Source organism: Amphiura filiformis, chromosome 20 (assembly GCF_039555335.1).
Source record: "Amphiura filiformis chromosome 20, Afil_fr2py, whole genome shotgun sequence".
Classification (NCBI taxonomy): Eukaryota; Metazoa; Echinodermata; class Ophiuroidea; order Amphilepidida; family Amphiuridae; genus Amphiura; species Amphiura filiformis.
In genome coordinates, this window is record NC_092647.1 from 15706993 (window position 1) to 15722160 (window position 15168).

Sequence of the window (15168 nt, forward strand, 5' to 3'; positions counted from 1 at the left end):
AAAATATCAACAACAAAAATGTGTATTAAATTGCGAATTTCAAAAACCAAAATTATTTGATATCAGAATGACATTCTTCGTATTCAGAATGCAATTCGATATGTCTGATGTGCTCTAATGTCCCAAAATAAATACTGTCCAAACGTTCATACCCCAGCCCTTAATGAATTGCAATTTATTTCTCAAAACTTCATCTGATTGTAGATTAGGTGTCATCAGAGATTCGTAATATCAAATAACTAATAAAAAAATCGTCATACGCTGGTATGCTAGAAGAGTGACGAGTAAATGATCAGTTGATCAATCAACCAGTTGATTAATCGATCAGTTGATCAATCAATAAGTTGACAAAGTTCAATAAGTTGATCACTCAGTCAGTTAATCAATCAGCCATTCATTACATCAGTTGATGAATCAGTCAATTAATTACTGTATTTATGTATATTCCTCAGATGTTGCTACTGATGGTATATTTGCTTGGAGTGATGGTTCATCTGTGAGCTATACCAACTGGAACACCAACCAGCCATCAGATATCGCTGGCTCTCCTGATTGTGGAACTATATTTACAGGCAAGAAACCTCTTAAGGGATCTGGAATGAGCGTTTTGAGCGTTTCAACAGTATTTTTTGTGGGACATATGAACACATCAGACATATCGAATTGCATTCTGAATACGAAGAATGTCTTTCTGATATCAAATAATTTTCATTTCTTGAAATTCACGATATAATACAAATTTTATGAAAAGTTATTAAAATTTGATATTTTTCAAATTTTTGATATATAACAGTCCACGAAGTAAATTTTATAATGATATATTCTTAAAGTGTATGTAAGCTGGGAGGAAAAGCCGACGATCAATTGAAAATGTTGACCTTTCATATTGAAGATATGGATTTTTTTCCCAAAAAGACCTAATTTTTTTTGTGTTTTGCGAAAGAAATCCATATCTTCAATACGAAAGGTCAAAATTTTCAGTTGATCGTCGGCTTTTCATCCCACCTACATACACTTTAAGTATAAATCATCAGATTTATAAAGTTTACGAGTACTGTTAAAAATATCAATTTGCCATAAAATGTGTATTACATTGCGAATTTCAACAAATCTAAATTATTTGATATCAGAAGGACATTCTTCGTATTCAGAATGCAATTCGATATGTCTAATGTGCTCTAATGTCCCACAATAAATACTGTCCAAACGTTCATACCCCACCCCTTAAGCTCTCTTAGACCACATAGCCAATATGCAGAGTATAAATGTTGCATAATTGCACTCAAGCAAAGATGGAATTACTACCAGTAATATGTGAGATCTTTTTTTTTTTTTTTTCAGTTTTCCTACATGTATGTGAAAGTAATCACCATTGAAGAACTATCGGCTGATACAATTGAATACCTGAGTGGAAGAAGGGCACAACTCAATCAAAACTGTTTTTGAGATATTAAGAAAAAACTTAATATTTGGAAAAGTTTTATAGACAGAATGTTTTCATCTTCAGGGGACCTTTAATACATGAACATACAATACTATACATAGATTCGAAATTACATATGATGTTTCCATGGCAACGCTACAGGTCTTAATACGAGCTGGAGTTGGGCCCTTCTTCCACTAATATACTGCAAGTGCCAGTTCCGTGAGCAGATGTGTTATAAATAGCCACAGAAATTTGATAATTATCCATTAATTGCACAAGTAGAAGCATGTAATATCTTAACAAGAAAGTTTATTGTAGTGAAAAGCAGATTTCTTGGGTGAACAAAATTTCTCTTATATTCCAATATTTGTGGAAGAAGGGCCCAACTCCATGGAGTTGGGCCTTTCTTCCATAAAATCCATGATTAAGTGTACATGGAAGACTATTTGGAGAGTGGATTTTGACTCATCTTTCACACACAAGGAAGAACACTCTGTTGACAATAAAATGCTGTGTCAAACTCATTTTTGTACAAAATTGGAGTTGGGCCCTTCTTCCACTCAGGTATTCAATTGTTGAAATATAAGTACCCACTAGAAAATCAAAGAAGACAAAGTGACAACAAGCACTAAATCTTAAACTTTGACAGATTAAAATATTAATAAATGGTATTGTTGTGGTTTCTCCTTATCAGGCACGGAATCTGGTCAATGGAGCACTGATAATTGCTTTGGTCTTCAGGCTTTTGTCTGCCAGGTTCCTGTGGGTAAGTAGTGCTTGAAACTCCCTTGCAATTGCTTGAACTCGCAAGCATGATGGTGACAGGGCCTTCTCTAATGCTGCCCCTACCTTTGAAATTAACTTTATCGCCATCAAGAATGTCAATACCACCAATTTTCCTTAAAACCCACCTCTTCTCCAATATCTAGTCTCTGGGGTTTCTTGTTATCCCCTGTTTCCTGCTTTGTTTCTTTCTTTTCATGGCGTCTTGCATCCTGTCAGTAATAGCGTTTTACAAAGCCCTTCTTTATTATTATTATTATTCCTTTGTTACTGTTTTGTTTCATAAAGATTTTTTCAAACTAGCAGTCAGTTTCAAGAAGAGTAGAGTAGTAAATGATAATTTTTCCCTCTATCTTGCTGCTCTGTAATTGACCCAATCTAGGAGAATGGTATCAATCACTGGTTGTGATGGTGTTATCAATTTTTTATGCTTTCTTGTCCATATACTCTGTTAGAATGGAGTGAGTTTTTATTTGCTTGCAAAGGAAAGGAAAATTCAAGGAAAACGCTCGCTGCTATTCACCAGTTAATAATACGAATAATTCTTAATAATTAGTATTTTATTTCTCTTTCTTTTATTGTCTTTTTAGGTCAACCTGTGAAGCCAGTTCCACCCAATGTGCGTAAGTACAACATCATTTAATCTTAAAAGATATCCAGATCAATTTTTCCCCGGCCCCAACTCAACACAAAAGTTGGTAACCATGAGAGTTACCAAATCTTTCAAAGACCCCCTTTGCAATGATGTTTCATCAAATTTACCCCCTTTTTCATGCAAAACTGAGGACAAAATTTGGCCAATAAAAATCCCGTTTTTGTGGTTTTTAATGACTAGAATTTCCAGAGCCCCTTTTCAATAACACTAAATATTGACATAAAATTACTGGATTTTCCCAAGTACCCCTTTTATCAAAATTTTGCGGAGAGTGCACATTAAATACCCCTTATTTTGCTGATTTCACGGTTAAATTTCGTGGGCAGTGCACATTAAATACCTCCTATTTTACCAATTTCGCAGTCCTCACTACTGGTAAAAAAATTACCCCTTTTCTGCGCTAGTTGGTAACTCTCATGGCTACCAACTTTTGTGTTGAGTTAGGGGCCGGGATTTTTACAGTGAAAGCATGGATTTTCGTTTGGGGACGTACGTTTTTGAATAAAAAAACAACAATAGCAATATCAACGACAACAACTACAGGCCACATGGAGCAGTTTTTTAAGTGGGGATGCAGACCATCTGAGAGGAGTTTGTGGCCACAGCACACTCCACCTTCTGTAGATCTGAAACACAGACAATTTAACTTTTAAGTGCTATATTACAAAGCTCCACTACCTTTGACTTTATGGTTCATATATTTCATACATGCTTTGTTTCAAATTAATTTTTGTGCTCTAGTTTGCTCTTATACAATATTTATTCTCCGATCACAAGTTGCTTCATTTTTCACCCTATAGCTCTTGGTGATTGCCCTCCTGGCTGGAGTTTGTTTGATGAAAATTGCTACTACCTAGAACAAACCAAGAAGACATATGACAATGCTCGTACAAGCTGTGAAGCTTTTGGGGCTAAACTGACGAGCATACATAGCGCCGAGGAGCAGTCATATCACTCAAGTAAGTTTGTGTGTGTGTTGAAATGGTCACTGCATGTTGAGGCAAACTTCTGATGATAATCTCAGGAGGGTACTTAAGTTTGACTTTGGTAGGGATATTCTTCCAAGAATCTAAAAGAGAACCCATATTAATACCAATTTTTCCAAAACAATTTGATTGATTTCTTTACCCAAGACCCAGATTACCTCAGAATTTTGGCCAAATGCAATACAATTTTGTGAAATTTCTACAAAATTAAAAACAAAATGAAATTTAGGCTCCAAGTAAGTGACATTAGGCATGTTAGGGTATTGTTTTCGAAACTTTTCAAAAAGTGACCCATTTTATACCACAATTGAAAAGGAGACCATTGTTATACCAGAGGCATAAAAATGAGACACATATTGGCATGTCCCTGTAATGATCATAATGTACTCGGTATGACCATGATGGCCCAATTTGAATGGAAAGGATACAAAGATAAAGATCATGAAAAATTAAGGCCACTCCCATGCAATAAAATAATGTACTCCTCTAAATGTGAAACATCATAGACCAACAGAGGTCGATTTGAATATTTTCTTCTGCTTCTTTTCAGTGCGTGTGAATACAGTGAATGATTGGATATGGATTGGTTTCCATGACATCACAGATGAGGGACAATTTGAATGGGAGGATGGAACTCCGGTAAGTTACTCTATGGATTTGTTGCTGTTACATTAATTTATAATGACATAATATTATTTATTATGGTGCTATTATGTAATTATTTAAATATTATGTTATGATGGCATCATAACACGAGAAATAAGATGAGAAATGTGGAGACTTGTGCACCGCTATAACAGAAGATTTATCCATATGATGTCTCAACCATCCTGTCAGGATGCCTGGCAATAGATTACCAAACCAAGTCTATCGCCTTGACTTCACACAGACTGCTGTATTTTAATTTATGCATCTGAAATGTATTATGGTAATGTCATCCTCAAGTAGCAGGGTTTGCATTTTATATACATTTGTATTTGGGCTGGTATGTGCCTGCAAAGCAACCAGATAAGTGATAGGAATTAGGAAGGTAATGAATTTGCCAGGGATTTCATTTACTCATTTAATATTATTATTTTACATTGATTTCAAAGGTTGACTTTACCAACTGGGCTCCAGGACAACCAGACAACTGGGGCGATGCAGGGGAAGATTGCACACATATGAGGAATGGGGAAACCCAGGCTGGACTGTGGAATGATTTGCCATGTGATTATACATCCTACTACATGTGTAAACTACCCAAAGGTGAGTGAGTTGATCTACATTAACTCTCTTCACGCGGGTGTCGACTGCAGACGACAGTTTCAAAATTTTTTTAAAATTTCAGAAATTTCAGAAATGTAAATTTTCATGACCATATTTGGAATCAGCATGAAAATGCATTAAAATGAGTAAAAACAAGCCTAGTATTGGTTCAGTAGTTCTTAAGATAGCTCTTGATATTTTGAGAAAATATTTCAAAACTTGAACTTTTTCCGTTGAAGCGCATGGCTAGCATGCAGAGCATTAAGGACACTGTCGTGTCTCGAATTTGCTGAAAGCCACACCCTGAGATCTGTTACTGTTGATTCAGGCTACCATAGACAGATAAGGGTGTAGAAGCATTAAAGCTATCGATCTATGCTGCATGCTGCAATCATATCATAAACGCATTATTGTGTCTCACGCAATTTGACAGGTGTATCACATAGTGACTTTTTATAGTCGTTTTTGGTATAGAGGTTATAAATATCTTTCTTTCCATTACGTCAATTCCTAAAGCTGTAAATGAAGTAAATAATTTAATTAATTAATTAATTACATTGGCGTATAGTAAGAAAATGGTAAAAAAGGAAGAAAAGGTGTATCACATAGTGGCATATCCTTTTTTTCTGTTTATCGAATCACACAGTAGCGTATCGTGAGGAAGTAAATTGATTCTCATACCTATGTAAACAATGGTGCTATTCGCTATAGAAGTAGTGATGTAACAGAAAGAATTACCATAGCAATGGATGAAAACAATATTTGAATATAATGCCCTGCACTGTACCTCGACATCGCACCATTGATTATCAAAGAATAGGTATAAAGAACTGGATCATAATTCTATTTGCAATTTCACATGCATAGTCCCTGTACGTTTCACTCTCATTTGTACGATTAGTGCATATGAAAAGGTTTGACTACAAAAACGATTCTCTTATAAATGCATCTACGCACAGTTTCCACCTCGATACACCGAGCGCACAGATATGTCCAAGCACAGCGAGTCTATACTCTACGCAGACTGTGTTTTACTACACGGTGGAGTGCATAGCATCAGAAGAACTGTGTGAGATCTAGTGGAAAATAGAAATCTGTGATTGGTGTTTATCAGGGCTATTTTAACGTGTCTCACTGTCACGTTCGTGCCGAGATAAAATATTCATGCAGTGACAATTAACAATCCGTGTAGATATACTTTAATAGTAGACAATTTCTTACGGTCACATTCAGGTAAAAATGTCAATTTTTTAATTTTTGAAACGCACTCTACTTCATCAACAATTTTATCTCATTGCACGAACGTGACGGTGAGACACGTTAAAATAGCTCCTGGTGTTTATCAAAACCTCAAGTGTTCCCTTCATCCAATCAGATTTTTTTTATATCGAACGAAAGCTAACACTTTCCACTAAACACTTTTTCTCATTAGGTCAACAACAGATAAAACAATTCAATATTTATAGCAAGGCGAATGTGGTAAATGTTTGACCAAAATGTAGGCTTTAAAAGTCAAACCTCAAGTGTTCTTATATTGTCCATAATTATACTAGCCTCATTTTAATGAGCTATGGCCAATTCTCTTTAAATTGCAAATCTTGTGCATAAATTTACTATTTTCGCCTGTTTTGTCATATGGTTGTAAATTCAATGAACTGTGACTTTGTTAAAGAAAGCTTACAAATCTATGATCGCTCACATACACACACATGATAGGTGATGAGTGCAGTCTACTTGTAGTGCAGGGCAATACATTCAAGAATTGTTAACACCTATCGCTATGGTAATTAATCCTGTTGCATCACTACTTCTACGGCGAATACAAAAGATTACGCCTTGTTTATGTTATTTTACTTTCCAGCTTGTGATGAGTATACATCGGGTGATACCGATGAAGATTACTACTATCGCTACCATCCAGCCCAGAAGTCAGTGGAGTACATATATTTTGAAGTGCAAGCTGATAATGATGTACATATAGGCCTATCACCAATAGAAGGTGATGCTGACCCTATGTATGAGATTGTTATAGGTGGATATGGAAATACATTGTCAGCTGTCCGTAGATGTAAACAGGTAAAATTACTGAGAGCAGACCAGAAGTTAGACTAGAGAGTCCAAAGAGCCCCATACCGGGAAATCGGCCATATTGGATTAAAGGTATACTTCAATTTGAGTGAGGCAGTCAAAATCGAGAGCCATGGTTATAATGTATAATTAATATGCTATATGCTAGCTGTCGACACTGGATAGCAATTGACACTTCCAGATGGTCGCAATGTTTATGATATGCACATGAGATATTATGATCAAATCGGCCTATTTGTTGAGCATCTGTTGGTGCAGTCTGACAAAATGATATGAAACATCTTTGCTAATCCCTTTAAGCAGGCAAGATTGGTAAAGTTGGCAAAGCCATACACCCAGCAAACACAAAAACGTTTTAAACACGTTTTAAATAAGTTATATTTAGGGTTTTGGTAAGAACGGTTTAATAATATTAAATGTCGGGTTATATAAAGGTCATGAAAACGTTTTGTATGAAAACACACAACAACATTTTAAAAATGTTTTCAAAATGTTATTTTTGCAAACATTTTTGGCCAAATGTTTTGTCAACACTTAAATTACATTATGTTAAAATATTTACACCCAGCAAACACAGAAATGTTCTTAAAATGTTTTTTCGAAACGTTTTAATAATATTTACATGTCGGGTCATGAAAAATATTTTGAACAAACGTTTTTGCAAAATATTTTTTCAACCCCAAAATAACATTTTGTTTAGAATGTTTTGTATCAAGTTTCAAAAATGTTTTTGGAATGTTATTAAAACGTTTTTATACCCTTTATATAACCCAACATTTAAACGTTTTCTGTAAAACATTTCGTGTTTGCTGGGCAGTAGATTATCAAAAAATGTTTTAAATGTTATGAAAACGTTTTATATAACCTGACATTTAAACGTTTTATAAACGTTTTGTGTTTGCTGGTCAGCTAAGGAGTACGGGGGCACTCACATGCATTAAAATGTGGTACGAGTATGTATGACAGTCAAGCTTCTATGTTCAAGCTCCGGAAGTTCCTTAAGACCACCTACGTTTGGATCATGCTCCAGTTCTTTGAGCCTCAAAGTCTGACAATTGTAGATCATCTTTTAGCTCAAATTTGGACATAAATGTTGCCATTTCAATTCATCAAGCCCATATTTTGCTCGAAAATCAATTCTTATCCCAACATCCTTACCAAAATTTCAGTTTAGTACCACCGGAGCCCCCATGAAGACCTACAGCTAGCTTTGACTACATTTATAAATATGCATGTGGCCATCTCTGCGCTGCCATAACAGCTTGTAGCCAGGAAGTGATCTTTGGCATAACGGGTGGTCTTCCTGTACATTTGAATGCAAAGTAGTAAAGTGACACCAGATTACTTACCAACTTACTTTTGTTTAAAAAGTTGCAATCTTTTTTGTGTTATAGTAGTCAATTGTGTCAGGATTTGGTCACACTTGGTGATCCTGGTATAGCAGTGCCATGGTCATGTGCGTATGTGTTTATGAATTGAAGCTAGCTGACCCATAGATACACTACCCCTTATATACAATTGATTCAATAATTTCAGTGTGCCAATGAAATCGATGCACCAACACCAAGCATCTTAAACATAAATGAATGGCGTGGGTTCTGGATCACTTTTAACATTAACACGGGCAAGATGGAGATTGGCAAAGAAGCACACGCAGCTTTCTTGACCTACACCGACCCTGATCCAATCGACGTCCAATATGTTGGATATTCAACAGGATGGGGAAGTGAAGGAAGATTCAGATTCTGCAATCTAAGTACGTATATATTTTTGACAAATTATATCAATTAAAGTAAGTTACTTTAATCTTAATTCTTTAGTAAATCAATCAATCAATAAATAAGTAAAAATATGTAACATTAAACATTAAGTGCTAATTTTATTAGGTTCATGCAGACTGCCATTTTCTTTTCAAGTTAATACAACTTCTATATTCAAGCTAGATCAAAGTTCATCTCATCAGTGGCGGCACCAGGAATTTTTTGAAGCTGTTCGGGGCTTGTCACAGTTGGTCAGCAGGCATTATTTGTATCATTTCTTACTTACATTGCCAGGTTTAATAAACAATCACTACAAATAGTTTTGCATTGTTATACTTGCATTTAATGTAAACCAGAGAATTGTTTTGACATATTTTTTTCTTTATTTCAGCTGATGCACCTACCCCTGAACCAACACGTAAGTAAATACTTTGCTCTGCAGCATACGTAAACTGGCTTCTCTGTTACTAATATATAGCTTATACTTATTGTTATAGACCATCCTTAATATAATTGGCACGTTCTTGCCATTGAAGGGTAAACATCAATATTACATATGATAAAATATTTACAGTATCCAAAGATTGGCGCTCTGTGCGTCAGCATACCCCTACCTTATTGAAAGTTGAGTGCCCCCTGGCATGCCTGGGCCTTGGAAATAAAACATGGTAACATTTTCTTGGACAATTGGTATAAAAATGCAAAGTGTACATTGGTATAAAATTTCAGCACATTGGTTGATGACATCAGTAGCCCATCCAGATAGACATACAAGTCCAGTTTAGGAATTGAATACATGAATACAAAACCCACCCAAGTGCATGGGAAGTGATTTTGAAAGAAAAACATGTGTATCATTTTAATTCCTTCAGTTATATTTACCTGGTCAATATGGTAAGTTTTACTTGCAAATGAGTGGGTAAAACTGTATTAAGTATGACGATTAGCATTTCAGGGACTTCGTGGGGTTCATTTTAAATTCTGGACTTGGGTGGTTTTTGAATCATATACAAAGACAACAATGTTGGAATGAGATTACCACTAGTAAGATAATACAAAATAAAGCACATAGGTATGTATAATGTTGATAAGCATTCTGCCATGTAATATAAACCACACTGCACACTTTCCTTTATTAAACCCATTTTTTTCTTCAAAAGTCACTCTCCAGCAATGAATGTGTTACAAACGGACTTTTATACATACTGGATTTCAATCAATGTGTTACAAGACTCAAATCATGGACTTGGCTGGTTCTTTCATGCTATTTTTCACATGCTCAATAGACACAGAGGATAAATTTGAATTGTTTTTTCATACATATGACAGGCCTATGTATAGCAACAATTTCCCATGTTTAGCTCAATTTGGCCACAGTATGGACTTGGGTGGGTTTTGTATTCATATATTCAATTATAAGTCTTTGTGAAATGCACTCATGACATAGGTTGATATAGGTCTTCTTGGTAGGTATTCTATAAAACACACATTGTGAAATGGACTCTGATCTAGGTTGATGTAGGTCTTCTTGGTAGGTCTTCCATAAAACACACATTGTGAAATGGACTCCTGATCTAGGTTGATGTAGGTCTTCTTGGTAGGTATTCTATAAAACACACATTGTGAAATGGACTCCTGATCTAGGTTGATGTAGGTCTTCTTGGTAGGTATTCTATAAAACACACATTGTGAAATGGATTCCTGATCTAGGTTGATACAGGTCTTCTTGGTAGGTATTCTATAAAACACACATTGTGAAATGGACTCCTGATCTAGGTTGATGTAGGTCTTCTTGGTAGGTATTCTATAAAACACACATTGTGAAATGGACTGCCTGATCTAGGTTGATGTAGGTCTTCTTGGTAGGTATTCTATAAAACACACATTGTGAAATGGACTCCTGATCTAGGTTGATATAGGTCTTCTTGGTAGGTATTCTATAAAAACACACATTGTGAAATGGACTCATGACATAGGTTGATGTAGGTCTTCTTGGTAGGTATTCTATAAATCACACATTGTGAAATGGACTCCTGATCTAGGTTGATGTAGGTCTTCTTGGTAGGTCTTCTATAAAACACACATTGTGAAATGGACTCCTGATCTAGGTTGATGTAGGTCTTCTTGGTAGGTATTCTATAAAACACACATTGTGAAATGGACTCCTGATCTAGGTTGATGTAGGTCTTCTTGGTAGGTATTCTATAAAACACACATTGTGAAATGGACTCCTGATCTAGGTTGATGTAGGTCTTCTTGGTAGGTATTCTATAAAACACACATTGTGAAATGGACTCCTGATCTAGGTTGATGTAGGTCTTCTTGGTAGGTATTCTATAAAACACACATTGTGAAATGGACTCCTGATCTAGGTTGATGTAGGTCTTCTTGGTAGGTATTCTATAAAACACACATTGTGAAATGGACTCCTGATCTAGGTGATGTAGGTCTTCTTGGTAGGTATTCTATAAAACACACATTGTGAAATGGACTCCTGATCTAGGTTGATGCAGGTCTTCTTGGTAGGTCTTCCATAAAACACACATTGTGAAATGGACTCCTGATCTAGGTTGATGTAGGTCTTCTTGGTAGGTATTCTATAAAACACACATTGTGAAATGGACTCCTGATCTAGGTTGATGCAGGTCTTCTTGGTAGGTATTCTATAAAACACACATTGTGAAATGGACTCCTGATCTAGGTTGATGCAGGTCTTCTTGGTAGGTATTCTATAAAACACACATTGTGAAATGGACTCCTGATCTAGGTTGATGTAGGTCTTCTTGGTAGGTATTCTATAAAACACACATTGTGAAATGGACTCCTGATCTAGGTTGATGCAGGTCTTCTTGGTAGGTATTCTATAAAACACACATTGTGAAATGGACTCCTGATCTAGGTTGATGCAGGTCTTCTTGGTAGGTATTCTATAAAACACACATTGTGAAATGGACTCCTGATCTAGGTTGATGTAGGTCTTCTTGGTAGGTATTCTATAAAACACACATTGTGAAATGGACTCCTGATCTAGGTTGATGTAGGTCTTCTTGGTAGGTATTCTATAAAACACACATTGTGAAATGGACTCCTGATCTAGGTTGATGTAGGTCTTCTTGGTAGGTATTCTATAAAACACACATTGTGAAATGGACTCCTGATCTAGGTTGATGTAGGTCTTCTTGGTAGGTATTCTATAAAACACACATTGTGAAATGGACTCCTGATCTAGGTTGATGTAGGTCTTCTTGGTAGGTATTCTATAAAACACACATTGTGAAATGGACTCCTGATCTAGGTTGATGTAGGTCTTCTTGGTAGGTATTCTATAAAACACACATTGTGAAATGGACTCCTGATCTAGGTTGATGTAGGTCTTCTTGGTAGGTATTCTATAAAACACACATTGTGAAATGGACTCCTGATCTAGGTTGATGTAGGTCTTCTTGGTAGGTATTCTATAAAACACACATTGTGAAATGGACTCCTGATCTAGGTTGATGTAGGTCTTCTTGGTAGGTCTTCCATAAAACACACATTGTGAAATGGACTCCTGATCTAGGTTGATGTAGGTCTTCTTGGTAGGTATTCTATAAAACACACATTGTGAAATGGACTCCTGATCTAGGTTGATGTAGGTCTTCTTGGTAGGTATTCTATAAAACACACATTGTGAAATGGACTCCTGATCTAGGTTGATGTAGGTCTTCTTGGTAGGTATTCTATAAAACACACATTGTGAAATGGACTCCTGATCTAGGTTGATGTAGGTCTTCTTGGTAGGTATTCTATAAAACACACATTGTGAAATGGACTCCTGATCTAGGTTGATGTAGGTCTTCTTGGTAGGTATTCTATAAAACACACATTGTGAAATGGACGCCTGATCTAGGTTGATGTAGGTCTTCTTGGTAGGTATTCTATAAAACACACATTGTGAAATGGACTCCTGATCTAGGTTGATGTAGGTCTTCTTAGTAGGTATTCTATAAAACACACATTGTGAAATGGACTCCTGATCTAGGTTGATGTAGGTCTTCTTGGTAGGTATTCTATAAAACACACATTGTGAAATGGACTCCTGATCTAGGTTGATGTAGGTCTTCTTGGTAGGTATTCTATAAAACGCACATTGTGAAATGGACTCCTGATCTAGGTTGATGTAGGTCTTCTTGGTAGGTATTCTATAAAACACACATTGTGAAATGGACTCCTGATCTAGGTTGATGTAGGTCCTCTTGGTAGGTATTCTATAAAACACACATTGTGAAATGGACTCCTGATCTAGGTTGATGTAGGTCTTCTTGGTAGGTATTCTATAAAACACACATTGTGAAATGGACTCCTGATCTAGGTTGATGTAGGTCTTCTTGGTAGGTATTCTATAAAACACACATTGTGAAATGGACTCCTGATCTAGGTTGATGTAGGTCTTCTTGGTAGGTATTCTATAAAACACACATTGTGAAATGGACTCCTGATCTAGGTTGATGTAGGTCTTCTTGGTAGGTATTCTATAAAACACACATTGTGAAATGGACTCCTGATCTAGGTTGATGTAGGTCTTCTTGGTAGGTATTCCATAAAACCCACATTGTGAAATGGACTCCTGATCTAGGTTGATGTAGGTCTTCTTGGTAGGTATTCTATAAAACACACATTGTGAAATGGACTCCTGATCTAGGTTGATGTAGGTCTTCTTGGTAGGTATTCTATAAAACACACATTGTGAAATGGACTCCTGATCTAGGTTGATGTAGGTCTTCTTGGTAGGTATTCTATAAAACACACATTGTGAAATGGACTCCTGATCTAGGTTGATGTAGGTCTTCTTGGTAGGTATTCTATAAAACACACATTGTGAAATGGACTCCTGATCTAGGTTGATGTAGGTCTTCTTGGTAGGTATTCTATAAAACACACATTGTGAAATGGACTCCTGATCTAGGTTGATGTAGGTCTTCTTGGTAGGTATTCTATAAAACACACATTGTGAAATGGACTCCTGATCTAGGTTGATGTAGGTCTTCTTGGTAGGTATTCTATAAAACACACATTCAAATCACTAATTATGAATATTCAATTTTCAGCTGTTTTTGATCCTCGCTGTGGTCTTGGATGGGAGTTGGACCCTACAACACAGAATTGTTATCTATTTAGTGACACAGACTATTTGAGTTGGCCTGATGCTGAGGAAGTTTGTAACAAAGATGGAGGCAACCTGGCCAGCATCCAAGGAGTAGAAGAACAGACATATATTAATGGTAGGTGCTTTTCTGTCTGTCTTCATATTTTAGTCTGTTTAAATATGTAAAAATATTGTTCAGTAGGCCTGATCCTGTATCCAGCAAACACAAAACATTTTATAGATCCAATTTCTGTAATTCTACACATACATTTGTGACTGCCTTTGGTGTCAAGGCTTGACTTCCCTTAACTATTAATGTATCATTTGTCAATGGAATGAATAGGGTCAGGTATAATGAATTTGTATTTGTAGCCCAAATAGTTTACTAACAGGTGACCCAAAATGTTGTCCGTATGTCTGCTCTTCTGTCTGTCTAATAACATACAGATGTGTGAATTTTTGATAAGTCAGATGAATGTGCTGCCATCATCCTTAATTTGCTCTTTGGTTTGCATAAAATTGATAGTTTTTTTTATTCTTGTCAAAATGGTCCATTATATGGCGACATATATATTACACATCAAGTATAAAATGAATGCAAGTAGTGTCTTTGTCATTTACCATGTTTACCATACAATCAAGCATGTCAGATAACATCTTCTTTTTTTGAGTGAAGCACTACATTCTTTCTGAAAATGCACATCACCCATTCTTTTAGTTGGACAGAGAAATAACATTGGCTAGGGCCTACCTGTTGCAAACCATGTCTTGTATCTTTGCAGCACGACTGAAGTACTTGAGTGAGGCCACCATGTGGATTGGAGCTAATGATTTGTCTGTAGAAGGCGGCTGGCAATGGAGTAGTGGAGATCCATTTAGATATCTCAACTGGAATCCAGGTACGTATATGCTTGCTTGGGAGGGAGGGGGCACGCAAGTCAGTATGGGGCAAGTAGAAGGTGACTGGCAATGGAGTAGTGGAGATCCATTTAGATATCTCAACTGGAATCCAGGTATGTGCTTAGGGTTAGGGTGGAAAAAAAAACTTTCTCAGATCAACTTCAACTATTATGCTAAAATTGTAATACTATTGCACT

General features: G+C 36.2%; 2 protein-coding genes across 2 annotated transcripts in view; both read left to right on the forward strand.

The window, feature by feature from the left end:
* Window positions 1-1376, forward strand: part of LOC140142145 (C-type mannose receptor 2-like) — a 24496-nt gene extending 23120 nt beyond the window's left edge. Inside the window, exons 7-8 of the mRNA XM_072164111.1 lie at window positions 453-572; window positions 1342-1376. Of these exons, the coding sequence (XP_072020212.1) occupies window positions 453-572; window positions 1342-1376 (155 nt within the window). The remainder of the gene's footprint in view (window positions 1-452; window positions 573-1341) is intronic.
* A 1289-nt stretch (window positions 1377-2665) lies between these two features.
* The window catches only part of LOC140142147 (macrophage mannose receptor 1-like), a 39227-nt gene continuing 26724 nt past the window's right edge, over window positions 2666-15168 (forward strand). Inside the window, exons 1-10 of the mRNA XM_072164112.1 lie at window positions 2666-2670; window positions 2800-2828; window positions 3665-3823; window positions 4401-4489; window positions 4945-5098; window positions 6960-7174; window positions 8723-8942; window positions 9338-9364; window positions 14034-14207; window positions 14854-15084. Of these exons, the coding sequence (XP_072020213.1) occupies window positions 2666-2670; window positions 2800-2828; window positions 3665-3823; window positions 4401-4489; window positions 4945-5098; window positions 6960-7174; window positions 8723-8942; window positions 9338-9364; window positions 14034-14207; window positions 14854-15084 (1303 nt within the window). The remainder of the gene's footprint in view (window positions 2671-2799; window positions 2829-3664; window positions 3824-4400; window positions 4490-4944; window positions 5099-6959; window positions 7175-8722; window positions 8943-9337; window positions 9365-14033; window positions 14208-14853; window positions 15085-15168) is intronic.